The sequence below is a fragment of the Microtus pennsylvanicus genome, chromosome 11 (assembly GCF_037038515.1).
Source record: "Microtus pennsylvanicus isolate mMicPen1 chromosome 11, mMicPen1.hap1, whole genome shotgun sequence".
Classification (NCBI taxonomy): domain Eukaryota; kingdom Metazoa; phylum Chordata; class Mammalia; order Rodentia; family Cricetidae; genus Microtus; species Microtus pennsylvanicus.
In genome coordinates this window covers 8,877,959-8,904,379 of record NC_134589.1, presented here as the reverse complement: position 1 = coordinate 8,904,379, position 26,421 = coordinate 8,877,959, and the positions used below count along the sequence as shown (strand labels likewise).

At 46.5% G+C, this 26,421-nt stretch overlaps 1 protein-coding gene across 1 annotated transcript; it reads left to right on the top strand.

Annotated features, from left to right (window-relative positions):
- The first annotated feature begins 983 nt into the window (after positions 1 to 983).
- Positions 984 to 25,653, top strand: LOC142859886 (CMRF35-like molecule 3). The gene is made up of 9 exons (XM_075990382.1): positions 984 to 1,146; positions 3,453 to 3,791; positions 4,663 to 4,777; positions 8,310 to 8,487; positions 11,067 to 11,097; positions 19,338 to 19,400; positions 20,103 to 20,465; positions 22,127 to 22,241; positions 25,353 to 25,653. Exons 1-9 carry the CDS (start codon positions 1,110 to 1,112, stop codon positions 25,450 to 25,452), a joined length of 1,341 nt encoding a protein of 446 aa, XP_075846497.1. The 5' UTR covers positions 984 to 1,109; the 3' UTR covers positions 25,453 to 25,653.
- The last annotated feature ends 768 nt before the right edge of the window (positions 25,654 to 26,421 follow it).

Here is a 26,421-nt window from a genome sequence, read left to right as displayed (position 1 = left end):
CTGGCTGTAGGAATTCCAACGGCAATTAGATAATTACAGCTTTACAATTTTCCTTATCACAAAAGAGATTTAAAGTTTATAAAGGTTGACAAGAATAAAACCCTAGGTTACCTTTCTAAGAAAATGTTTTAAGGTCTAAAAGAATATTTTTAGACTGGTAATACAAAACTTCATGATAGGAAGTGATTTAGGTATAAAACTTTGGACTCATCAAGATAGGCTAGATAATAGAATACCTTCTCCAAAGTTGCCAAATACAAGTGGACTGGACATTGGGAATGTAAATCTTACCTGATAATGGTTTTTATTGTATATAGTTTATTGATGTTAGAGAAAGACAATTTTATTGGGTTTCTAAAAGGGGAAAATGTTGGAATAATCTTTGTATACACTGTGTGAAGATGAATCTCTCTCCTTCCTCAAAGATTGGTTTAATGAAGACCTGAATGTCCAATAGCTAGACAGAAGAGATTAGGCAGGACTTCTGGGCAGAGATAGGAACTCTGAGAGAGAATTGGAGGGACAAAAGACTCTCCAGTCAGACATGGAGGAAGTCAGGCTTAGGGTACTGAGGAGAAGAACAAGCTATGTGGTAGATTGTAGATTAATACAAATGCATTGATTTAAGAGTTAATAGCTAGTAGGGAATAAGCCTAAGCTAAGGTCAAGCTTTCACAATTAATAAAAAGTCTCTGTGTTATTATATGGGAGCTGGCAGCCCACAGAAAGGTCTGTTACATGCTCTCCTCATCCCTGATTTCTTGCAAATCATGCACATCCCAGGTGAGCAGAGGGGTTTGCTGTATTTCATAGATGGCATCTCTCTCTATTGTCCTGTCTATCTGTGTCTCCCCACAGGAGTCCCACCCATTGTTCAAATTCCGATCTATAATGGCATCTGTCTAGTAGAGGAAGTTCCCTGTTCGTCTAGCTGTACCACACAGACAATGACTTGGTCATAACAAAGACTGACATCCTCTTTCTCGAAATATGCAAAATTGAGAAGTTGTCAAGGAAATGAGTGACTTAAAGGAAATTCAAGCTGAGTTTCAAGTTCGTGCAGGTTGCTAGCTTCTGTCACCACCAAGGACAGGAGAGAAGACAGGATCATGTGGCTGCTGGCTGCTCTGCTCTTCTTCCTCACAGGTAAGTAGCTGGGGCTTTAAGACATCACAGTGAGTTCAAGGACAGTATGGTCTACATAGGGAGACCTGTCTCAAAAAGCAAAAGAAACTGATAGGGTGCAATGTAGTGATATTTCATTTGTATTTTAATAAATAAAGCTTGCCTGACGATCAGAGAATAAAATAGCCCCACTGGTCAGCCTTACAGACCACACAGTGGTGACACACAACTTTAATCCCAGTAACCACACTAGTTTGCCATAGAAACCGGGCAGTAGTGGTGCACGCCCTAAATCCCAGCCCTAGAGGGGAATATAAGACTGAAGGAGACAGCTCTCAGACACAGTCTCATTCTGAGGATTCCTGGAGGCAGGATCACTGTTTTGGACTGAGAGACAGGTAAGAGCCAGTGGCTGGCTGTTTTGCTTTTCTGATCTTCAGGCAAGGTTTATTTATAAAAATACAATTAATATATCACTACAGTACCATGTGGCATTTGCACGTGTGTACAGGATGTGGCAGTCAGGTCATGGTGGCTGACCTGTCACAAGCATTTTTCATTTCTTTGTACTAGAAGCATTTGGTGTCTTCTCTGTTCTCTATTCTGTTCACTACTTCTCTGAAGTCAGATTTTGCTCCTTTTGAAAAAAAATGTGTTTGTGAGGTGAACGCATGTGTGTATGTGTGTGCTCAGGTACATTGTGTGGGTAGACATATACGTATATGTGGAAACCAAAGATGAGCATAGGGTACCTTTATCACTCTCAAACTTGTCTTTTGACACGGAGTTTCCCTCTGAGCCTGGAGCTCACGGACTCAGTCTACATGGCCAGTGATCCCAGGAATCCTCCTGCACTAACTCCCCAGCTCTCATGGCTACAGACACATCTCACATCACCTGGGTGTTCCCATGTGTTCTGGGATCCAAACTCAGGTCTCCTGCTTATGCAGCAAACACTTTGCTGACCTGTCCATCTCCCTATGCCCCTGGCCCCAGAGAATTACGTTCTAGCTTCCTCATATAAATAAAAATGTGTGGTAGATTCTTTCTGTGTCTGAATTATTTCACTTCCTCCAGTTCCATCTGTGGGCTGCAAATGATGGAATTCAATCCTTCTACTATGCTATTCTGTTGCATTTCTGTAGCACATTTTACTGTCCATACAACCAACTTAAGAGGACTTGGGGTCAGATTTTTATGGATCTGAAGGACAGCACAGGGTCCGTGTGCTGTGGGCTCTGCACCACACGGAGATCAGACTAATTGTTGTCATTTAGGTCAACTTTCAAGGCATTCTTCCAGGGTGATTCCCTACAGAATCCCCTGAGAATGCTGGAATACCTGAGGTGGCCTCTGCATGGCCATAGGATGTGGTTCTTCAGATGGACCTCCTGAGGTTCATAGGTACTAAAATGAAGGCAGGATCATGTCCTGTGGACAAGGTCTTCTGATACATCCTCTGCTCCAGGGAAACACAAAGATAGTTGCAAACGTGTTCTATGAAATGGACTTTGATTGGCCATTGGGGCATGGAGAGGGGTGGATGGCAGGAAGCCATGATGGCTCAGGGTCACCATTTTATTTGCTGAGACCCATACCTGGACTCATCTGTATCAGGCTTTTCCTTTGGGGCTACCAACCATTTCCCAAATCGTGACACACACACTTAGGATTAGTTTGGAATGTTTAGTCTTAGCTTCTGCACATTTCTGGCTAGATCTTTCAACTTAAATTAACCTGCCTTTCTATCGACCTTTTCTTTGGGGCATTTTACCTTTTCTCGCTTTCTTGCTGACTATATGCCTGGCTGGCTGATGGCTGCCTGGCTTCTGGCCCCAGTCAAGTCTCTGGTTCTCTCCTCCTCCTTGCTTTCTTCTTCCCGACCCTAGATTTCTCCTCCTATTTATTCTCCCTCCCTGCAGCTCCACCTATCTCTTCTCTGCCTAGGTATTGGCCATTCTGCTCTTTTTTAGACCAATCAGGTGCCTTAGGCTGGCAAGGAGGAACAAAGGGGACACATCTTTACATCATGAAACACACATCCTGAGCTCATTAGGCAAATGCAGCAGAAGCAAGTGTAACCCACCTTTATACAATTAAAGTAATATTCTGCAGCATTCGCAAATGTAACACATCTTTGCTAGTGAACATAACATTCTGTAACACTCATCAGCCAGTTTTTGAGGCTTTGACAAATAGAATGAAAATGTCCAGTCTGGAGAATAGGGTAGCTCTTCACTGATAGCTATGAATTCTTTGTTGACTCAGGGCACTGTGCCCTCCCCTTGGAGTGGGAGATCAGTGGTCCATGGGTTTGTATTTTCCAGGCTGCTCCACTGCTCAGGATGAAATCACAGGTCCAAACATGGTGAGCGGTCATGAGCAGGGCTCCTTGACTGTGCAGTGCCGTTATAACTCCCTCTGGAAGATTCACAAGAAGTACTGGTGCCGAGGAGCTGATTGGGTTAAATGTGAGATTCTGGTTGAAACGGATATGGAGCAGTTGGTGAAGAAGGACCGTGTGTCCATCAGGGATGATCAGACAGACTTTGTCATCACAGTGACCATGAGGGAACTGAGGAAAACCGATGCCGGCATTTACTGGTGTACAATTGAGAGAATTGGATATGATCGCAAATTTAAAGTTAATGTGAACATTGACCCAGGTAAGAAAACATTCCAGAACATCTTAGGTGGGGTGAGGACTCAGGACCCTGACCTCATGACTATAAAAGTCTTAATGGAAAAGATAAACACAGTCTACTCTATTGGTCCTGTCTTCTACTGAGATAGAAAGTGAGGTGGGGAGGCCTTGACTTATTCCCCTATGTGTGTCTCACATATTCTCACTTGCACAGATATGAGAAACAAATTCAGAACCTCATGTTGCTAGCCAAGTATTCTATTACTGAATTAAACTCCCATGCTGAGACGCGCCCCACACCCGTACCGTTAAGATAAAAGAGAAGAAACCACAGAAGCTCTATTTCTGGGCAAAAAATAGTAATATGGATTAGATTTATGTCTGTTTACACACCTACAACTAAGAAAATAGAAAGAATGGCTGTGGAGAGACTGATCAGTATTTAAGAGCATTGGCTGCTTATCCAGGGGACTGGTTTGGTTCCCAGCACCTACATGGCAGCTTAGAACTATCTTTAACTCTAGTTCCAGGGGATCTGATGACCTCTTGAGGCCTCCATGGTCACTGTATACACATGGTGCACATAGATACTGGCAAGCAAACACCCATAGACATATAAATATATATTTTTTTAAAAAATAGACAAAATATGTAAAGCTGGAGTTTTATATATATTGCCCGCCAGACAGTGATGAGTGAGCCCCAAGGAAGCGAGTGTTGAGGGGGGAGCTGCTGCTCTGCCTGTCCATCATCTTTCTTTAGGAAGGAATTAGTGGAAAGCTTTGGGGGTGACTGCAGAGCAACCGCCTTGATTCCTAGTGGGAAAAGCTTTAGGCCATGCCCAGAGCTGGACTCCTCAGGAGGAGTGAACCATGTTTCGTTTGTATCTTTAGCCCCAGAAATTTCAACTGAAATAACGACAATCGTGGTACCCGTTGTGACAACCACACCATCATCCTGGGAGAACACGAGCAACCATGGAGAGAATCAAACCAGCACCCTCACCTGGTAAGCAGTCTGGTTATGTTTCCCACTGGGCTGTCCCTGTGGCCTCTCCCCAGGAAGGGCCTCCAGATAAAACAGAAGAGCCCTAGAACTCCTAGGATTCAATAAAACCTACGTATATCCCAAGCAGTATATGGCGCTACCTGTGTATATCCCAAGCAGTACATGGCGCTACCTGTGTATATCCCAAACAGTACATGGCGCTACCTGTGTATATCCCGAACAGTACATGGCGCTACCTGTGTATATCCTGAACAGTACATGGCGCTACCTGTGTATATCCCGAACAGTACATGGCGCTACTTGTGTATATCACACGCAGTACATGGCGCTACCTGTGTATATCCCGAACAGTACATGGCGCTACCTGTGTATATCCCGAACAGTACATGGCGCTACCTGTGTATATCCCGAACAGTACATGGCGCTACCTGTGTATATCCCAAGCAGTACATGGCGCTACCTGTGTATATCCCGAACAGTACATGGCGCTACTTGTGTATATCACACACAGTACATGGTGCTACCTGTGTATATCCCGAACAGTACATGGCGCTACCTGTGTATATCCCGAACAGTACATGGCGCTACCTGTGTATATCCCAAGCAGTACATGGCGCTACCTGTGTATATCCCGAACAGTACATCGCGCTCCCTGTGTATATCCCGAGTAGTACATGGCGCTACTTTTTGTATATCCCAAGCAGTACATGGCGCTACCTGTGTATATCCCGAGCAGGACATGGCGCTACCTGTGTATATCACAAGCAGTACATGGCGCTACCTGTGTATATCCCAAAGAGTACATGGCGCTAACTGTGTATATCCCGAACAGTACATGGCGCTACCTGTGTATATCCCAAGCAGTTCATGGCGCTACCTGTGTATATCCCAAGCAGTACATGGCGCTACCTGTGTATATCCCGAACAGTACATGGCGCTAACTGTGTATATCCCGAACAGTACATGGCGCTACCTGTGTATATCCCGAACAGTACATGGCGCTACCTGTGTATATTCCAAGCAGTACATGGTGCTATCTATGCATTTGAAAAAGTCACTTTTCTGAATACCAAATTGGCCTGGCCATCTTGTAATTGAATTTGCTAAACCCAGTAACTATCTTGTAGAGACATGAGGCTGGTGTATTCTCATGACAAAGCCTGAGGTGGGCTCCCCAACCCTTTTACCTTTTAGTCTACCAAGATTTCCCTTCTAAGCTTCAGCTACAGTAAGGAGGCATCTTCTGAGTGGCAGAAGAGACTGAGCCTGACCCTTACTGTCTCCCACATGTGTTCCCCACAGAGCAGGACAGAGGGCCACAGTTGAGTCTCCTCTGAGTTAGAGAGATTCCTCTCCAAACACCTTCTGTCTGCAGCCCATTAAATAAATCTGACTATTCCAATGCAACTCTGCCAAGAGCCAGTGTGGGGGTTTAGGAATCACAGAGGAGGAGCGTGGGAAACTGAGGACCATTCTGTGACAGTGTGATGCTCGTCACTCCTGAAGGTGTCCAGAGCAACTCCCAGCACCTTACAGCTACCTCGGCATAATTCCATCCCAGCCTGTTGGGGTCAAGTCTCCAGGTCAATGACACAGCTAAACCACAAGCCTCCACTTCCCCCTAAAGAGAAGGCAGAGGTCACCTCGTTGGCCCTCGCTAAGAACTGTCCCTCAGGTCTTATCTGGTCCTCTGTTCTATCTGTCTAGTAAATCATAAGTTAGACAAACATGTCTCAACGAATTTCTGCCGTATAGGACTACTTTTTAAATTCTCTTGCCCTCCCAGTGCTTTGGAAGTGTTACTGTTAGTTTCTTTTGCAAGTCGGTAGAGGGTTAGTTATCAGAAGTCTCTGAGTTCCAGCCTCAGCACCCCGTGAGGGTTCAGAACAGGATGCTCACAGCAAGCAAAAACTGGCTAGAAAGATATGAGGGTGACCAAATTCACTCAATCACATTTCCTCTTCAAGTCTCTTTATTCTTCGAAAGAGCATCCCTACTCACAAGGCTTTCAGTTTCTATACATACATGGACAGAATCATCAGTTCCTTAGGCAATAGCAATGATACCAAGCATGTGCTTCACAGAGCCACGAACATCTGTAAGTCTGACAAAGGAGGCGCATGTTAGCTCACTACTGTCTCAGAGGACGCATGGTTGTGAAATTCCTGGCAGATAACAGGAGGAATGAGGATGCTGCTTTAAATCAGTATAGAATACAAAGAAGAGAAAAGGGGCTTTTGTGTACTAACTCCCTTTCGTACATGTGACTAGTTAAGCTAGAAGTTTGTGAAAAGTGGAGAAAAAGGGAGAAGAGAAAGGCAGCAGTGTATTGCACTTTCTGAGCACTTCTGCTTCCTACCTCAGAGGCTGGGAGGGACACAGCACTGTGGTAACCATGGCAATCGCATCAGGGGAGGAAAGCTATGCTGCTGGGGAAGGCTGTCCAGTCACCAGCACAGAAGGAAGTTGTGCTCATCAGGCACTCCCGGGATATGTCGGGATGAAGTCCACTATGGAAAGGGGAACGCTCTGGCTAAACAAGAATTTTACCGAAATGGAAGTGGCTATTAAAAGACAGGCGTTCCCGAAGCTCTGCAAATGGGGTCCCTCACTGGATTGTACTCCTGTGAGTTTATTCTAGAGATCTGTCGGCTGTGTTTTCACTGTAGAGTACTGTGGCCTTGTCATGGAGAGACAGAGACATGCGAGGCTCCAGAAATGTAGAGTCCACGAGAGTGTGAGCATGCACAGAGCGCTGTCCTAGGGGACAGGTCAGGACATTTGATGCATGGTGTGCCAAGGGCAGCTCCTCCATCTTCCAGGAACACGTTTGTGCTAACCTGTGACTCACGGAGGACCTGCAGTTGTAGATACTTTCCATGAGCTGAGGATAGCCTCCGGCTGGGCCAAAGGCAAAACCAAGATAAGTCTAAGGAGGAAGATGGACACCTGGGTAGGGAATGAGGATGACAGAGAGGTGAGGAACAGTGGATCATTATTGTTCAATTTTTTACAGAGCCATGGGGTCTAATAAAGGAACCAAAACACCACAACATGAGTATCAATTCATGTGACAAAGCAGAAGCAGCCAGCAGCCATTTCAAGACGTAGTATGCCCCAAACCTCCTAAGTGTGTGCCCAAGCCTCCTAAGAGTGTATCAGGTACCACACTGTGATGACGCTGGGCAGGGCCATCTGGGTGAAGAATGTAGCAGAAGCCAAGGTAAAAAGGTCAGGTTTCAGGGTCGCCCTCAGCCTGGCTGGAATGAAGACTGGGTGAGGAGGACTTCTGAGAGACCAGGCAGAGAGGACAGTTATCAAAGGGGACTTGAGGGACACCAGGCAAAGCTTCCCAGTGCAGGAGGTTAGCCTGCAGGCAGCATGAGCAGCCATGCATTTGCAGGGAGCCCATCCTAGTAGCGCCCCAGGCTTGTCCTTACCTGGCCATTGAAGGATGAGATACGGACACAAGGAAGACTGAGCCCTGTATGACAGGTGACATCTGACCTTCTGTCTCCTTTGTTTCCCGCAGGTCCCTGCTGAGCAGCATCTACTTCAAGATCCTGGTCTTTCTGGAGCTGCCCCTGTTCCTGAGCATGCTCAGTGCTGTCCTCTGGGTGAACAGACCTCAGAGGTGCTCTGGGGGAGGTGAAGTCGGCCTGGGGAAAGTCCAGAGTTCTGATGCCGCGAACAGAGGGGAAATCTTCCATGCAGAAAGAAAATAATCTCTCTCTCCCTGGTGTGTGTGTTTGTGCGTGCGCGTGTGTGTGTATATATATATATATATGGAACAAATTCTGGGGTCATTCCATGGTTGGCTGAGACATGATTTCTCATGGGGCTGGACCTTTCTTTGCCAAGTAGACGAGGATAGCTGGTGGGGAACTTCAGGGACCCATGAGTCTCCACCTCTTAACTTGCCATTGTAATTACACACAACTGCCTCAACTTTAAAACACACACACATCATCATCATAGATTATTTTGATGACACTCAAGTCCTTGTAAGGAAGCCAAGCGTCTTGCCAACTGAACCATCTCCCAGCCAAGAAAAAAAGTATTTCTCCAAAGGAATGGCTGTGGTCTGCAGTACACGTGACTCTGGGGTATTGTGGGCTCAGCCTCACACTGCTCCCCCAACTATACCAAGGACAGCTGAGGTTCTGGAACCCCTCAGGTTCTCCCAACCCTCAGAACATCCAACAGTTCTATCCTTGGCCTTTCTTTTTCTGAGGGCCTCCAGGGAAGTAGAAAATACAAGAAAAAGTCATGTTTCTTCTTAGGGCCTCAGTTCCTTGGGAAACACATGTCTTCCCAAGCCTGTGGGCCTCCTGCCAGATTTGACCAAATATCTGGGAAATGTGGTCTCAGAAAGTGGCATAAGCATTTGCCACTGTCATAGTGGCTGTCTGTGGCTTACAGACAGAACACACCATATTTACTTTCAGTCAACACAACCGAGAGACTCATTGCATTGCTTTCCAAACACAGATGGAGCAATTGACTCGTCTCTGTGCCGCCTGTTCCCAGGGGTTCCCACAGTGTGACTCAGTGCTGGTCCCTGAAGTCTAGATCCTTGGTCCCGCGAGACCAAATGGGATGTGTTGGATAACATTATTTTAACTATGCGAAGCTGTGTTTCAGTTGTTTACATTACAGAATGTCATTTTGATTGTGTAAAGTTGTATTACATTTCTTTCTGCTGTCTTTGTTTTGATGGAAATATGTGTTATTTTTGTTTTATTGCATTTGTTTAATTATATAAAGATGTGTTGCTGTTTCGCCTTGCCTGCCCAAGGCACCTGATTGGTCTAATAACAAGCTGACTGGCCAATAGCTAGGCAGGGGAGGGATATGTAGGGCAGGCAGGCAGAGAGAATAAGTAGGCTAGAGAGAGGAGAGAAACAAAGAGAATGAGGGAGAACTAGAGGGACACTCCCAGGCCCAGAAGTCAGGTTGACACCAAGCAACCAGGCATAGAGACAGCAGGAAAGTAAGATATGCAGAAAGAAAAAAAGGTAAAAAGCTCCGGGAAAAGGTAGATGAAGAAAAACAGGATAATTTAAGTTATAATAACTAGCCAGAAATGAGCCTAAGCTACGATTGACCACTCATAGCTACTAACAAGTCTTCATGTCATGATTTGGGAGCTGGTTATTGGTCCAAAAGGAAAAGTCTGTCACAGGGGAGTTAGGATTTACAGGAAGAGAGATAACAGCCACGAGCCATGTGCCGGGATGTAGATTAATAGAAATCGATTAATCTAAGTTTAAGAACTAGGTAGAAAAAATCCTATGCCATTGACACCTGTAGGGCCGGTCTCCTCACCAGGTCATTGTTATCCTCCTCGTCCTTTAGAAGCATCTATTCAGTGTCTAAATACCAGACACCACCCAAATATAAGCTTGAAGATGAGAAAAACCAGGTTAAACTCCACGGAGGAGGCTGAAAGGGTCAAAGGCAAATGCTCAGGTGGGAAACAGCTGCTCCCAGCTCTCCAGCCTCACTGTGCTGAGTTATGCTCCCAGAACACACAGATGCTTCTCTTGTTGGAGTCTCGCACCCACAGCCCAAAGTCACAAGAGCACTTTGTGTGGGAAAAGATACCGTGTTAGCATCCTCTCCTAGATGACTTGTGTTGGACCTCTAGCGAGGCTGCCTTTGTTGAGACAAAGCTGTTTATTTGTTTTGGTGGAATACTAGACAGGAAGTTGCCTTGTACCACCTGCTCATACAAGCAGTCCTAATTAAACTCAGTTGGAATATCCTGTGTGTGTGTGCGTACATGCGTATACACACAGAGAGATGTCATGTACACAGAAGAGGGGTCCATTAGAAAGAAGAGTACTGGGTAGTGGTGGTACACGCCTTTAATCCCAGCACCTGGGAGGCAGAGGCAGTTTGAGGCCAACATGGTCTACAGACTGTGTTCCAGGACAGTCAACTCTATACAGAAAGAGCCTGTCTCCATTAAAAAAAGAGAAGGAAAGAAGGAAGGAAGGGAGGGAGGGAGGAAGGAAGGAAGAAAGGAAGGAAGGAAAGAAGGAAGGAAGAAGTCACATTGTGGTGGCCCACTCCTTTAATCCCATCCCTCAGGAGGCAGAGGCAGGGGGGTCTCTGATTTAAAGCCAGCCTGGTCTACAGGGTGAGTCCTATGACATTCAGGCACACACAGAGAAACCCTGCCTTGGAAAACAAAAGGAAAGAAAGAAAGAACCAAAATCTTCCGGGGAGATTGCCTGAGCTCTCTGGAATCTGCTCATGCTACGGAGATAGACCTTTTTTCCAGTCTTCTGAGATGGATGTCCCTGAGCAGAAAGGTGAGGTGGACACTCTCCCATCTCCCTCAAGAACCCTGATCTGGCACAGATCATGAAGAAGCCACACAATCCATTCATGCATCTCCTTTGCCTCACACACCGGTGACAACTAGGAGCAACTTGCCCCATGCTACAGATATAACAGTAGCTGACTCCCATGATCCCAAGTCTATCTGGTCCTTGGAAAGGCCAAGGTCCCAAAGGAAGACCCTGAAAGACACATGGAGGATGCCACAGGTCCAGAGATGCCCTGCTAGGAACTGTGCATGTGTCTGTAGCTGTGGAGTTGCAGTGATGAGCACGTGATGTGTCTATACACACTTCCTCTTCCAGTATCCACAGGGTCTTCCTCTTCTCCGTTAGATGTTTTATTCCTCACTACAGGGTAGAGCTTGGTAAGAGGTAAGAGAATTCCTGTCTTTTGTCTTCTCTGTCTCCTCTTTTCTCCATAGCAACTCCATGTGTTTCTATGGCTCTGTATGTTCATGTGGCTGGACCGGTGTGGGTAAGTGTGAATCAGCCCCTGCCCTGGGCAACAAAAAAACACGCTAGAACAGATAAGATGGATGGATGGATGGATGGATGGATGGATGGATGGATGGATGGATGGATAGATGACCAGACAGACAGACAGACAGACAGACAGACAGACAGGCAGGCAGGCAGGCAGGCATATCTTCTTATCTTAACACTTTCCCTTGCCATCACCTTTCCACCCTCCCTGCATCTTTCAGTAAGGAGCATCGTATGCACGCAGATGACGTCAACTCATGAGAGTTCACAGGACAGGAAGACAGCAGAAGCCTGGAACCCTGACAGTGTGATTATGTACCTTTGTGGTACACAAAAATAAGTCACTCGTTTCCGCAGTCTCTGAAGAGTATATTGTTTTATTTACTGTAGCTATCATGAGCAAGGCATTAAGTAATAACATACCAAAGGTGAGCCCTGATTTTAAGAGACTCATGGGTTAGTGGACACAAACACTCTGCTTCCAGCGTTGTTCTGCTGCTCTGGAGACTGGAACAGTTGCATCAAGACACCAGATTCCTCAAATCTCCTTCTCAGACCATCAGGATTGCAACATGCTTTGCCTCGTTCCAAGATCCTGATTTCAGGCATCTCCTTCCAGGCAGCAGTGTCTAAGCATGGAGATGGTCCAGCCTGAGTGCTTGGCTTCCTTCCTGCCTCATCAGATTCCAGACTGAGCAGCAGCCAGCGGCAGCCAGCGGCTGGAGGTTACTCTGCAGCATTAGCCTAGCCTTGACCTTCATGACCTCCTTCTACATATTCTAGTTCCTCCCAGACCTTCTGACCAGGTCAACACCGCCATTCTAGAATCGAGGAATGGAAAAGAACCTAGCAGGGTGATTCTGATATTGGGAGGGAAAGGCAGGAAGAGCTCTCCAACTTTGAAACCAGACAGACTACAGCTGGTTTCAGGCCACCAGGAATACATAGCTAGACCCTGTCTCAAGAAGAACACAAGGAAGATGACACAGAAGATAAGTGGGAAGGAGGAGGAGGAGGAAGAGGAGGAGGACGAGGAGGAGGAGGAGGAGGAGGAGGAAGGAAAACAATTTTTTCTTTTTGCTGTTCTTCTTTGTTTTGCCAAATCTCCACGGCTCCATCTTCCTGTCCAAACCAGCTCTTTCACACAAATTTGCTGATTTACTGCTTTCTAAAGGTTAACTTCCTTGTTTCTGCACTCCGTACAAAAGATTCCTCCTCTGACCAGTACTTTCCACTCAGTACTATTTATAAATACTTCAAGGCAATGTGCTTGGATAAATGCTATGGCCATGGTGAAGAAGGGTTCTGGAGAGCTGAAATGATGTGTGTGAGTGTGTGAGGGTTCATATGTGTTGGAGGGCATATGCACACACATATATGATTGCACACGTTTGTGTATGTGGGTGCATGTTTGGGTGTGTGTGTGTGAGTGTACATGGATGTGTGCATGAGTGAACCTGAGTGTAGAGAGCCTGGGTTAGAATTATGGTTAGGGGATTAGTGTGAGGGTTAGGGTTTTTTTTCTGAGACTTAGGGTCTCTCGTGGCTGATTGGATAGGGTGGCTGGCCAGTGAGCCCCAGGGATGTGTCTGTCTCTGCCTCCTCAGCACTGGGATTACAATCATGTACCACCATGTCTCGAGATTTGTAACCATGTTCTGCGGGTATTGAACTCAGATCCTTATACTGGCAAGCACGTTACTGTCAGACCTGTAGGTGGAGGCTGCTCATTTGTTTTCCAGCTACACAGCTCTTAAGTAATCACACAGAAGCTATATTAATTGTGATTCTGTTTGGCCAATAGCACAAGCATATTTCTAGATAGCTCTTACATCTTAAATTAACCCATTTCTATTTTTGTGTGTTTTACCACGAAGCTTGCGGATTACCAGCAAGATTACAACTAGTGGTTTGTGTCTTTCTCCTCCAGCAGCTACATGGCGAATCTTTGACACTGCCTTCTCTCTCCCAGCATTCAGTTTCTTTTTCCCACCTAACTCTATTCTGCCATGTCACAGACCCACGCAGCTTCTTTATTTATTAACCAATAAAGGCAACACATATACAAAACACATCATGGACCTGTCTTCCCAGTCCCAGAAATTAATTCTTGTAAAACACACAAGCCAGCCAAACATGGTAACATATGTATCTCACTCCACATTCAGAAGGTTGAAACAAGAGGATGGCCACGAGTTCAAGGTCAGCCTGACCTACAGAGTGTTTCAATCTAACTTAGTTACATAGTAAGAACTTGTCTGAGAGAACGAAAAAATAAAAATCATAAGTAGTGGCATACACACCTATAACTCCAGCACTTGGGAGGCTGAGACAGGAGGATCAAGGATTGGAAACCAGCCTAGGATATGGAGAGACTCTATCAAGATTTTATTCATTTAATTTAGAACAAAAATTGAATGTCATGTTACATATAAAAACAAAGCTATCTTTTTGGAAAGATGTCAGGAACTCTAAAGAGGTAAGAGAAAGACCCAAAATGTTGATGGCTGTGACTGTATGAACTTGGAAAATGTCCCATGGACCTCCTGTGGAATCTGTCACCCCCTCACCACCTCCAATTCTGCTCTTGTGGTCAAATGCCCCCGATCCATCTGTGAGACATACATACTCCAAGAGTCAGCATGATGGCTGTAATGCTTACCTCCCATGGCAAATGACCCTAATCCTTGTCCATTAATGCACTTGAGTTCAGTCTAACCTTTTTTCTGTGATTGGGGTCCCCAAGGTCAAGTGGGGTCACTGGAACCCCAGGACTCATAGAACAGAGCTATCTCCCCAAGGTTACTCAAGGACACTGGATCCCCTGGGACTCACTCACAGAGTGGAGCTATCCTCCCCAAAGTTACTTGACGTCACTGGATCATCGGGACTCACTCACAGAGTGGCTGTCCCTGCTGTTACTGCAGAGATGGGTGTATTTCCTGTCCCCTCATGATGATGTAGGTTTGTGTGACATAGGCACCCTCAGAGCTGAGACTGTAAGGTCTACCATGTGGTTTCCTGCCACCTGGAGAAAACTCGAGGCATCTTCATTCTGGGCAGGGGGGTAGGATTAGCTGACTCAGTTTTTCCAAGAGCAAGAAATAAACTTGTGTGGTCACTCAGTCTAGAGTGTGTGGTTTTGCTGATGAATCCAACCTGTGTCCACAGGGGTTTGGGATGGGGATGGTGAGAATGCATTTCTGGGAGCATCAGCAGCTATGACTCCTCCTTTCCAACTCTCCCTTTCACTTCTAAGCGAGACAAATGGAGCAGCCCTCACTCCTGCCCTCTATCAGGAGAGCAAGGCTCCCAGAGACAGGGCCAGCTCCTGGGACCCTCATTCTCAGAGTTCACCCAAGTAGCCTGGCCAATCACTGGACTGTGGCTACAAAGGAAAGGTCTGGCTACCCAAGCATATCCACCATTGCCATTGTAACCTTCTCTTCAGGATAAAGAAGTACATGGCTTTTCATACACACACACACACACACACACACACACACACACACATATTGTAATGTGTATCTCATACCATACACATGTGAACATCCCTCACATGTGCTACACATGCCACACACATGTATGCAACACACAGCATACTCACAATAATACATGTAGTGCAGAATGCACATACTACATGTGATAAATATATACCACACATATCATATGTGTGTATGTCATGCCTCACATGCTACACACATGATGTATATATAGTGTACTCATCAGATGTATATATGTACACCACTCTTTAACAGCATTATATACCACACACATACCTTGTCAATGGTCCTCTTTCTTAGACAGAGTCAGGGAGCTTTAGTAGTAGTGATTGTGATGGCCATGGTTGTAACAATACAACATGAATAATGGCTTCATTGCATGCACACATACAAATATACGTTCTCACAAAGCCACACACCCCACCCAAAAACATATGTACCAGGCTTTTTTATTGAGGCCACCAACAAACTCCCAAATCATGACATGGGGACTTCTTAGTCATTTTGAATGCTTGGCCTTCCTTTTGCTTACTTCTGGACAGTTTTTTTCTATAACTAAAATTAACCCATTTCTCCTCATCTACATTTTGACATGGGTGTTTTACCTTTAATTCTTTGTATATATCTTACTTTCCTGCTGTCTCAGTGTCTGTCCGGCTCACCGCATGAGTCTCCCTCTCTTTTTATCTCATTTTCTCCTCTTTTTAGTACATCTCTTCTCTTCTCTTCTCTTCTCTTCTCTTCTCTTCTCTTCTCTTCTCTTCTCTCCTCTTCTCTTCTTTCAGGCCTAGATTTTTTTTTGTCCTATACATTCTCTGTCCTCCAGTCCTGCCTATCCATTCTCTGCCTAGCTATTCAGCCATTGAGACCTTTATTAGACCAATTAGTTGCCTTAGGTAGACAAGGAGAAACAGCAACATATTTTACATAATTACACAAGTGCAGCAGAAACCAATATAACACACCTTTACATAGTTAAAGTAATATTCCACTGCAGAAACAAATGTAACACATCTTTACATAGCAAAAATAATATCCAACAACATTTCCCCCTTTTGTCTACATAAAACGAAAGGATTTAATTTTAAAATAGAAAAACAAAAAACAACATATTAGAACAGTTATCAAATAAGAATTACATTCACAATATCCATGCCACTTGTATTTGGCAAATTCTAATAAAATATTCCATATAAATCCTATCTTGATGGGTCTAAACTCTAGTCACCCTGCTCACACTGCCAGCACTTTACATCCTGAGCCATCCCCCAGGCCCATGGAGTCCCTGAGACATCAGACTCGAAGAGGTCTTGGGGCTTCTAAGTAGCCATATGAAGGCGCAGTAAGAAATCCAGATCCTATGTAGAGCTTCATGTTACAACACTGTTTATAAATTCCTATATAGCTCCTAAGATTTTCGTGTGTGTGTGTGTGTGTTTCTTAACTGTCCAAAGCTTATCTAACCAATGCAGTTCCTTGCAGGGTTATTCAAGATCAGGGTGAGGTATACCTAAAAGCTCAACCATCGACCATCCCCAATACTCCTGAGTCCCTTGTCCTCACTCAAGTCTTCAGCATGAAGGGAATATAGCATTGTGTTGTGTTATATACATTGACTTGCCATTTATAGGGTATTCTGTGACTCCACCTTGTGGTAACTCCTTCAGTGAATAGACTTTAAGATACTGGCCCACTTTGGGTGTGGTCTAATGTACTATAAGTGTAGACAAAAAGCATTCACAACCCTCTTTTCTGTTGGATTTGGGTCCAGTTCCCAGCACATGCAGAGGTCTGTGAATTGCTACTCTTACTGTGAAGTTATCCCCAAATAAATAAATCTTTGTTCTACTCCATTCTGGGCTTTTGTGAAACTCTTTGGTACTACTACAAATTGGCACTCAATGTAGATGATGTGGGACATCCTTCTGTATATGTGTTGCTTTTATTGTTTGATAAATAAAGCTGTTTTGGCCAAACTTCGCAGATTAGAGCCAGGCAGGACATCCTAACAGATACATATAGAGAGAGTAGGCAGAATCAAAGAAATACCATGTAACTGCCAAAGGAGATAGACGCCGGAAACTTACTGGTAAGCCACAGACTAATGATGATACATAGATTAATAGAAGTAGGTTAATGTAAGATGTAAGAGCTAGCTAGGAATATGCCTAAGCTATTGGCCAAGCAGTGTTGTTATTAATATAGTTTCTGTGTGATTATTTGGATCTGGGCAGAAGGAAAAAGAACAAGCAATCTACACTTACACCACCTTGAATATGATCCCCCTTACCACAGTCCTCAGGTTTGGGCGAGAGTGTAAGGACTGATGTGCTTGCTAAGCTCAGTTATGAATCATGTGCTGTGTTATGAATCAAGTCCTGTGCTGAGGAGATACCAGAGGTCAGAGGTCTCCTATAGGACAGAGCTGAATCAGAACACAATCCCTGATCTCCATTAGCTACTGCTCAGCCAAGAGCTCTCTCTCTCTCTCTCTCTCTCTCTCTCTCTCTCTCTCTCTCTCTCTCTCTCTCTCTCTCTCTCATCGTGAAAATCAGGATGTAGCTCTCAGCTATATCTCCAGGACCTTGCCTATCATGTCTGCCATTATACTCTCCACTGTGGTGAGAATGGACTAAGTCACTGAAACTGCAAGCAAGCCTCAAATGAAATGCTTTCTCTAATATGAGTTGTTTGGTCATGTTGTCTCTTCACAGCAATAGAATAGTGTCTACCCAGATACCAAGACTATGGTCTTGGTGTCCCCTAGTGAATGGTCAACATGGTTTCTTTGCTCTAGTTAATCTAATATTCTGTAGAGCACACACAATGGACACAGACGAAATGCAGACAGACATCCTGAAGATGTGGGAGAGGCAAGAAATGGAGAAAGCGATACAATGAGAGATCCCTGCGTTAACTGTTAACAGGGATTAGAGATGAGTGGAATAAGTGTGGATGTCCAGAGGAGAGCCATGAGTCATGGCACAGCAAGTGACAATGTCCCCACAAATGTCACCACAGTCTCCAGAAACTGACACATATCAGAGAGGTGCAGATGCCTCTAAGGTTAGGTGCCTCACCGGGCTCCAGGAAACATTCTCTTGCCTTCTCCCCCAGCATGAGAGGGAGGTGTACCACCAGAATTGGGAATGGAGGTATCAGAAAGGAGAGACCTGAGGTTGTTATTCATCCTCCTCCCAACACCCAGCACCAACCAAAAATAATGACAACAGGTCCAAGTCTAGATATGGGACCAGGAGACGTCAGAAGACAGAGTCGTCGGATAGACTCAAGGGAGGAGGACTTCTGTCAGTTCAAGTTCAGCTTGAGCTAAATAGGACGTTGCAGTCCACCCTGGGCTTCAATGTGAGATACTGTCTCAAATAAACAAGGTCTGAGACATAGCTCAGTTGGTAGAGTGCTTGCCTAGCATGCATGGAGCCCCAAGCTCAATTCTGAGCACAGCAGAGATGAGGTGTGGTTCCACACACCTACAATACCCAGATTCAGGAGGTGGAAGCAGGAGGATCAATTCAAGGTCATCCTTAGCTGTATGGGGCCAACCTGAGCTAGAGATGCTGATACAAACAAAGGAACAACAGCCAATCAGAATAAGATGGATGGGGAGTGAGAGTTGTGACCTCCAGGTCTGTACCCTTTGTGTGTGTGGGGGGGGGACTCAGTATAAGGTGAACTCTGATAAAGGAATCAGGATAACAGTGTAAGCTTGACCAGCTGTGTGAAGCCAGAAATGGAGCTAGAGACCCCATGGACTAAGAGCGTGCTGTGGATGGCTAATCTATTGGAAGGAGATGGTTCCTCCGTGCTCACAGAGATGGAGCAAAAGATGATGGACAGCTCACAAGTCCAGTCAGGAAGTGACGTGAGTCACAAAGGTTGAACAGCCTGAACAAAAAAGGAAATGCTCTCCAAGCTGTGCCAGGAGAAGGGAGGTTAAGAAGCCCTTAGCTGAGGGCTAGGGGCAGGTGACATCCTCAGGTGACCATGGATGTGCCCCTCACTGGGAGCGATAGGAACCATCACCGCTGAACCTGAAGCATCTTCAGAGCACTTCCTGTACCGGTTCATCTGGGGCCTCACACGGGACCAGGAAGGAGAAGACAGGAAGGAGAACTAGGCACATGTGCACTGTACGTGCTAGAAGGAGGCGTCCCTTCTCCTCTCTTGGGCTTGGTGTGGGTGCAGATGACTTCTGAGCTGAAGAAATGACCCTGAGAGTGTTGGGAGTGTGGCTGCCTTCAACTCTGCTCCTCCTGCAGGTCCCAGGTGAGCATGGGGACTGGTGGGAGGCTTACAGCTTTGAAGGGGGATCTCCTGGTGTAAGTGAGAGGGCGTGACAGTGGGATGGGAGCTGGGCGAGAGCAGCCAGCAGAGGAAGACGGGGCTGAGAGAAAAGGCAGAAAGTAGGGGAGGGCAGGAGTGGCCAGCCTGGCCTCACAGGTGTGGTCAGGCTCAGTACTGTCATGTCAGCCACACCTGAGACAGTCAGGACCTGCTGAGAGGGTTAGCTGCGAAGTCATTGCCTGAAAACCACACAATCTCTACTGTGTACACACATGTATCTGTGTACATATGTGTGCATACCAAACACACACAAGCACTCAATCTGACAAAGACACATGTGCCACCCACAGAGATATACATACATATATGTACGTAAGTAAAGTGTCTCTCTCTCTCTCTCTCTCTCTCTCTCTCTCTCTCTCTCACTGTGACACACATGCACACGCACACACACACACACACACACACACACACACACACACACACACATTGTTGTTTCCTCCTGGGTCATTCCTTTCTCTGGACAATATAGGCGCTCACCTCAGCCCTTGCTCCTGGTTCTGACAAAGCCTGTCTCCTTTCTCATTGCTCCCTCCAGACCAGAGCGCTCTCTAAGACCAAACCAAGAGAGGCCTGAACCCCATCAAGCTGTGAGGGTGCAGTATTGGTGCTTGTGTTTTCCAGGCTGTGTCCCTGTGCGTGGCCCCAGCACCGTGACAGGCGCCGTGGGGGAATCCCTGAGTGTGCGGTGTCAGTATGAGGAGAAATACAGGAGCAATGTCAAATACTGGTGCAGAGACTCGCTTCAACAATGCAACATGATTGTCCGGACCAGAGGCTCAAAAGAAGCTAGGAGTGGCCGAGTGTCCATCAGGGACCATCCAGCCAACCTCACCTTCACGGTGACCTTGGAGAACCTCACCCTGGAAGATGAAGGCACCTACAGGTGTGGAGTGGATATACCATTTATCCATGTCTACTGGTGGGAGGCTGATTACTCCTTGGGGATGGATGACTCCTTCAGGGTTGTGGTGTTCATGGTCCCAGGTAAGCCCCCTTCATGTCCTGGCATCCTGTGTCCTGGTCTGTCATTCCCTCATGAAAGAAGGAATCCAGATACAGTAGCATGGTGAGCTTGGTGAATCAGTGACTCAGACACAGGGAGTGTGAGTCCACTCGTGCACTGTGAGAGCATGGGTGGTGTGTGATAGTGTCTGTACTCCAGTACATGCGTGTGCATGCACACACTGGCACTATGGGGAACCTGACTTCTTAGAAATTCTCTTCAGTAAATTTATTTATTTACTTATTTTCTGACTCACCAGACTTGTCCATGGTGTGTGTCAGTCAGAGGAGAGTTTCTTGAACTCAGTTTTCTTTTCCACAGTGTGGGTCCAGGGGCTCAAACTCAGCTCATCAGGCTTGGCAACCAAGAGCCTTTACCCACGGAGCTGCATCATCAGTCCCTGTTGGAGATTCTCTGTGTGTCCCATGTGACAGTCTCAAGCCTCATTTGGTCCGGTCCCCATCTCCATGTGGGAACAGAACCCCAGCACGTCTGCTCCCCTCCATCAAGGGCTGCTCTGGCCTGGGACTGAGTGGACACCTCCCTTCCATGAAGGGCCTGAGGGACCAACTTCACAGTGGTTCTGGGGCTTATGGGAGGAACCGGAGACACAAAAGGACCCTAGATTGTATATCGGGGTTCTTGATCCCTGAGGAATACATTCAACCCCTCCAAGTTCCTCTGTGTCCCCATTTCCCAGGAACAATGTCCTGCAGGAAGAAACTCAGAGAATCCCCCAAAAGTTTCCTTTCCCAGGCAGAGGTCAAGGGGAACTCAGCTACTTTTGTCCCAATGTTCTCCATGCCTGTATTCCATTTTTTCTTTACGGAGGTTCCCTTGGTCATGGAACCCCAATTAATACATCTCTTTAATATGAGCAGGGTGGTGGCAGGGGCTGACGGGCTGAAATTCTCTGTCAGTTTTTATTTTCTTTTCTGAAAGAAGGTCTTGTATAGCACAGGTTGGCCACAAACCCAGTGTAGTTGGGATTCGTCTTGAATGACTGATCTTCCTGGCTCTGCCTCTCCCGCACTGGCTTCCCCACACCCAGCTTCCTGTTCTGGTTCTCAGTGTTGATTTCCCCCTCACATAAACTTCCCTCCAGCATCCTCTGTGGGTTCACACTGAGGAATGGGAACCAAATCCACTGGTATTACTAGTTCTCCACAGTAGAGGCCACTCTCCACAGGGTCCTTCAAGCATCTGCCTTTCTAGAACTTTCCATCTGGACATGCCTCCGAAATGACTGCCCAGTGGGCTGTCTGGCTGACAGTGTGGGAATGAGTGGGCCAGGCAGACGGGGCTCCACCCCTCTGTGTCTGTCCCCACAAGGGACAAGGAGGCAAAGGTAGGACTGAGGCCAGCTGGGACCTGCTAACACGTGTCTCGACACTGACACTTAAACTCTCCTCTGTAGGAAGGCTGGCCTCAAGTGTGAAGGTGCCAGGCAGCCACATGCACCATGGGAAGGGAGGCCCTGGCCAGGCCTTGGTGTGGTCATCAGCCTACAAGCTATGGGACAGCTACCAACAATGTCCCTAGAGTCCTGTGTGAAGCAGAGCTGCAGAGGTGTCAGTGGGTAGGAGATGGAGTGGCGGTGACTGAGACTGTCCTGTGTTTACTTTTTTTACTCCTATCACAGGCTCTGCCCCTGAGGACAAAACAAACACCCTGGGGTCTCCCACATCCTCACCAGTGCACACTCAGCCCAGCGTGACCACAGAGGACACAACTCCTGGTCCCAGCCTACAACCTCGGTGAGGATCCCATATCCCTGAGGCCTCTGGATCATGGAGGGGGGGTAATGATGAGAGGGTGGAGGGAGAAGATTTGCATCCCTTCCTTGGGCATCTCCTGCATCTCCCAATCCCACACTGACCTGGGATGAACACACACACAGATGAACACACACACATATGAACACACACACAGATGAACACACACAGATGAACACACGCACACAGATGAATATACACACAGATGAACACACACACACAGATGAACACACGCACGGATGAACACACGCACAGATGAACACACGCACAGATGAACACACACACAGATGAACACACACAGATGAACACACACAGATGAACACACGCACAGATGAACACACGCACAGATGAACACACACACAGATGAACATACACAGATGAACACACACACAGATGAACACACACACAGAGATGAACACACACAGATGAACACACGCACACAGATGAACACACGCACAGATGAACACACACACAGATGAACACACACACAGATGAACACACGCACAGATGAACACACGCACACAGATGAACACACACACACAGATGAACACACACACAGATGAACACGCACAGATGAACACACGCACAGATGAACACACACACAGATGAACTCACGCACAGATGAACACACGCACAGATGAACACACGCACAGATGAACACACGCACAGATGAACACACGCACAGATGAACACACGCACAGATGAACACACGCACAGATGAACACACGCACAGATGAACACACACACAGATGAACACACGCACAGATGAACACACGCACAGATGAACACACGCACAGATGAACACACGCACAGATGAACACACGCACAGATGAACACACGCACAGATGAACACACGCACAGATGAACACACGCACAGATGAACACACGCACAGATGAACACACGCACAGATGAACACACGCACAGATGAACACACGCACAGATGAACACACGCACAGATGAACACACGCACAGATGAACACACGCACAGATGAACACACGCACAGATGAACACACGCACAGATGAACACACGCACAGATGAACACACGCACAGATGAACACACGCACAGATGAACACACGCACACAGATGAACACACACACAGATGAACACACACACACAGATGAACATACACACAGATGAACACACGCACAGATGAACACACGCACAGATGAACACACACACAGATGAACACACGCACAGATGAACACACACACAGATGAACACACACACACAGATGAACATACGCACAGATGAACACACGCACAGATGAACACACGCACAGATGAACACACGCACAGATGAACACACGCACAGATGAACACACACAGATGAACACACACACAGATGAACACACGCACAGATGAACACACGCACAGATGAACACACGCACAGATGAACACACACAGATGAATATACACACAGATGAACACACACACAGATGAACACACACACACAGATGAACACACGCACAGATGAACACACGCACAGATGAACACACACAGATGAATATACACACAGATGAACACACACAGAGATGAACACACACACACAGATGAACACACGCACAGATGAACACACGCACAGATGAACACACACACAGATGAACACACACACAGATGAACACACACACACAGATGAACACACACACAGATGAACACACACACAGATGAACACACACACAGATGAACACACACACAGATGAACACACACAGATGAACACACACAGATGAACACACACACAGATGAACACACACAGATGAATATACACACAGATGAACACACACAGAGATGAACACACACACACAGATGAACACACGCACAGATGAACACACGCACAGATGAACACACACACAGATGAACACACACACAGATGAACACACACACACAGATGAACACACACAGATGAACATACACACAGATGAACACACACACAGATGAACACACACACAGATGAACACACACAGATGAACACACACAGATGAACATACACACAGATGAACACACACACAGATGAACACACACAGATGAACATACACACAGATGAACACACACACAGATGAACACACACAGATGAACACACACACAGATGAACACACACACAGATGAACACACACAGATGAACACACACAGATGAACATACACACAGATGAACACACACACAGATGAACACACACAGATGAACATACACACAGATGAACACACACACAGATGAACACACACAGATGAACATACACACAGATGAACACACACACAGATGAACACACACAGATGAACATACACACAGGCCACTAAGTTAATTACTCAACTAATGAAAATAAATACAGTCGCTGGGTATGGTAACAAAAGCCTTTAATCCCAGTGCTTGGTAGGTGGAGACCGGTGGATCTCTGTGATTTCAAGGACTACATAAGGAGTTCCAGGGCACCAGGAGGAGATAGGGAGACTCAAGTTAGAAGAAAGTTGTGTGTGTGTGTAGCATGATTAATAAAAACCTAGAGACAAATACTGGGGTTCAACCTGAAGGTCAGAAAAGCAAAACAGACAGCCACCGGCTCTTACTTCTACCTCAGTCTGAGGTGGTGATCCTGCCTCCAGGAATCTCAGAATGAGAATAACTGAGAGCTGTCTCCTTCCGTTTTATAATCCTCTCTAGAGCTGGGATTAAAGATGTACACCATTACTGCCCAGTTTCAATGGCAAACTAGTGTGGCTACTGGGATTAAAGGTGTGTGTCACCACTGCCTGGTCTGTAAGGCTGACCAGTGGGGCTGTTTTCTCTATGATCTCTATGAAACTTTATTAAAATGCAAATGAAATATCACTACAGGTGCGGGTGGGGGCGGCACTGCCTGCCTGGATAGAGGGTGTAGGAATAGAGTTCCATGGGGTTGGACTGGAGAGAATGGGCCAGGCCCACAGTTCCAGGGTCCTTCTTGGGCTCTCAGTCACCCTGGTCAATCAGGCAGGGCTGCCTTGTTCTTGTCCCTGAAAAGAGCACGTGGACACACACCTGGGTAAAAGCGACAGGCACAGTGTAGGGCACCCACACCACCTTCTGGGAGGGGAGCTTATTGTGACCTTGTTCCCCACAGGTCCCTGCTGAGCAGCATCTACTTCCAGCTCCTGGCCTTTCTGGAGCTGCCCCTGCTCCTGAGCATGCTCAGTGCGGTCCTCTGGGTGAACAGGCCTTAGAGGTGCTTTGGGGAGAAGCAGCATCGCCCAAATTATGAGAATCAGTGACATCTGTTGACAATGAAGCCCTGTCCATGTCACCGCACACAGCTCCTCTGGTGGCAGAGGACAATCCGAGAATACTCTGAGATGTCTTAGAATATTCTTTGTGCTGTGCCAAGCACATAAAAGAATGTGCCCAATAAATACATATGCATATTATTAGTAGAGTATCTTTATTCTTAGATAAGTTCACACATGTACATCCCAACTCTATCATATCCACCTCCAACCCCACCCTCCCACTCCCTCGGGCAGGTGTTCCCTCCCCCTTCACGGTCCGTCCTCCCATGAGTCCAGTCAGTGCTGCCTGCTGGGATGCTCACTGACCTGGTGCTGTGCAGGTGACTACAACCGCAGTGTCTCAGTGTCGTGAGTGCAGTGGCCGTGGCACAGCCGGAACACAGCATCTCATACCCTCTCCCCCTCCCCTCTGGCTTCCAATTCTCTCCTCTCCCTCTTCCTTACATAATGTTCCTGAGCCTTTGTTGGAGGAGGTGCTTGTTCGTCCATGCTGCCCAGAACCAAAATAACCACACAGAAACTATATTAATTAAATCACTGCTTGGCCCATTAGCTCTAGCTTCTTATTGACTAACTCTTCAATATTAACTTAACCCATTTCTATTAATCTGTATATTGCCACATAGCTGTGGCTTACCAGCTAAAGTTCCCAGCTTGGATACACGGCTTCCCCCTGACTCCGCCTTCCCTCTACCATGCTATTGGCCGAACAGTTTCTTTATTCATTGACCAATAAAAGCAACACATAGACAGAAGGACCTCCCACACCAAACCTTGGAATAGGATGGAGATGCTTGGGATAGGGTGGGGGTGCATTGGGATAGGGTAAGGGTGCCTTGGGGTAGGATAGGGATGCCTTGGGGTAGGGTGGGGGTTTGACATAGATGTCCCTTTTAGGGCTGAGCC

Bases quoted from the DNA above. Each gene is read 5' to 3' on its own strand.
- LOC142859886 (XM_075990382.1), top strand. From the start codon at position 1,110: ATGTGGCTGCTGGCTGCTCTGCTCTTCTTCCTCACAG. The intron at 20,466-22,126 runs GTAAGCCCCCTT...CTCCTATCACAG, and splicing joins TGTGGTGTTCATGGTCCCAG to GCTCTGCCCCTGAGGACAAA. The intron at 22,242-25,352 runs GTGAGGATCCCA...TGTTCCCCACAG, and splicing joins GGTCCCAGCCTACAACCTCG to GTCCCTGCTGAGCAGCATCT.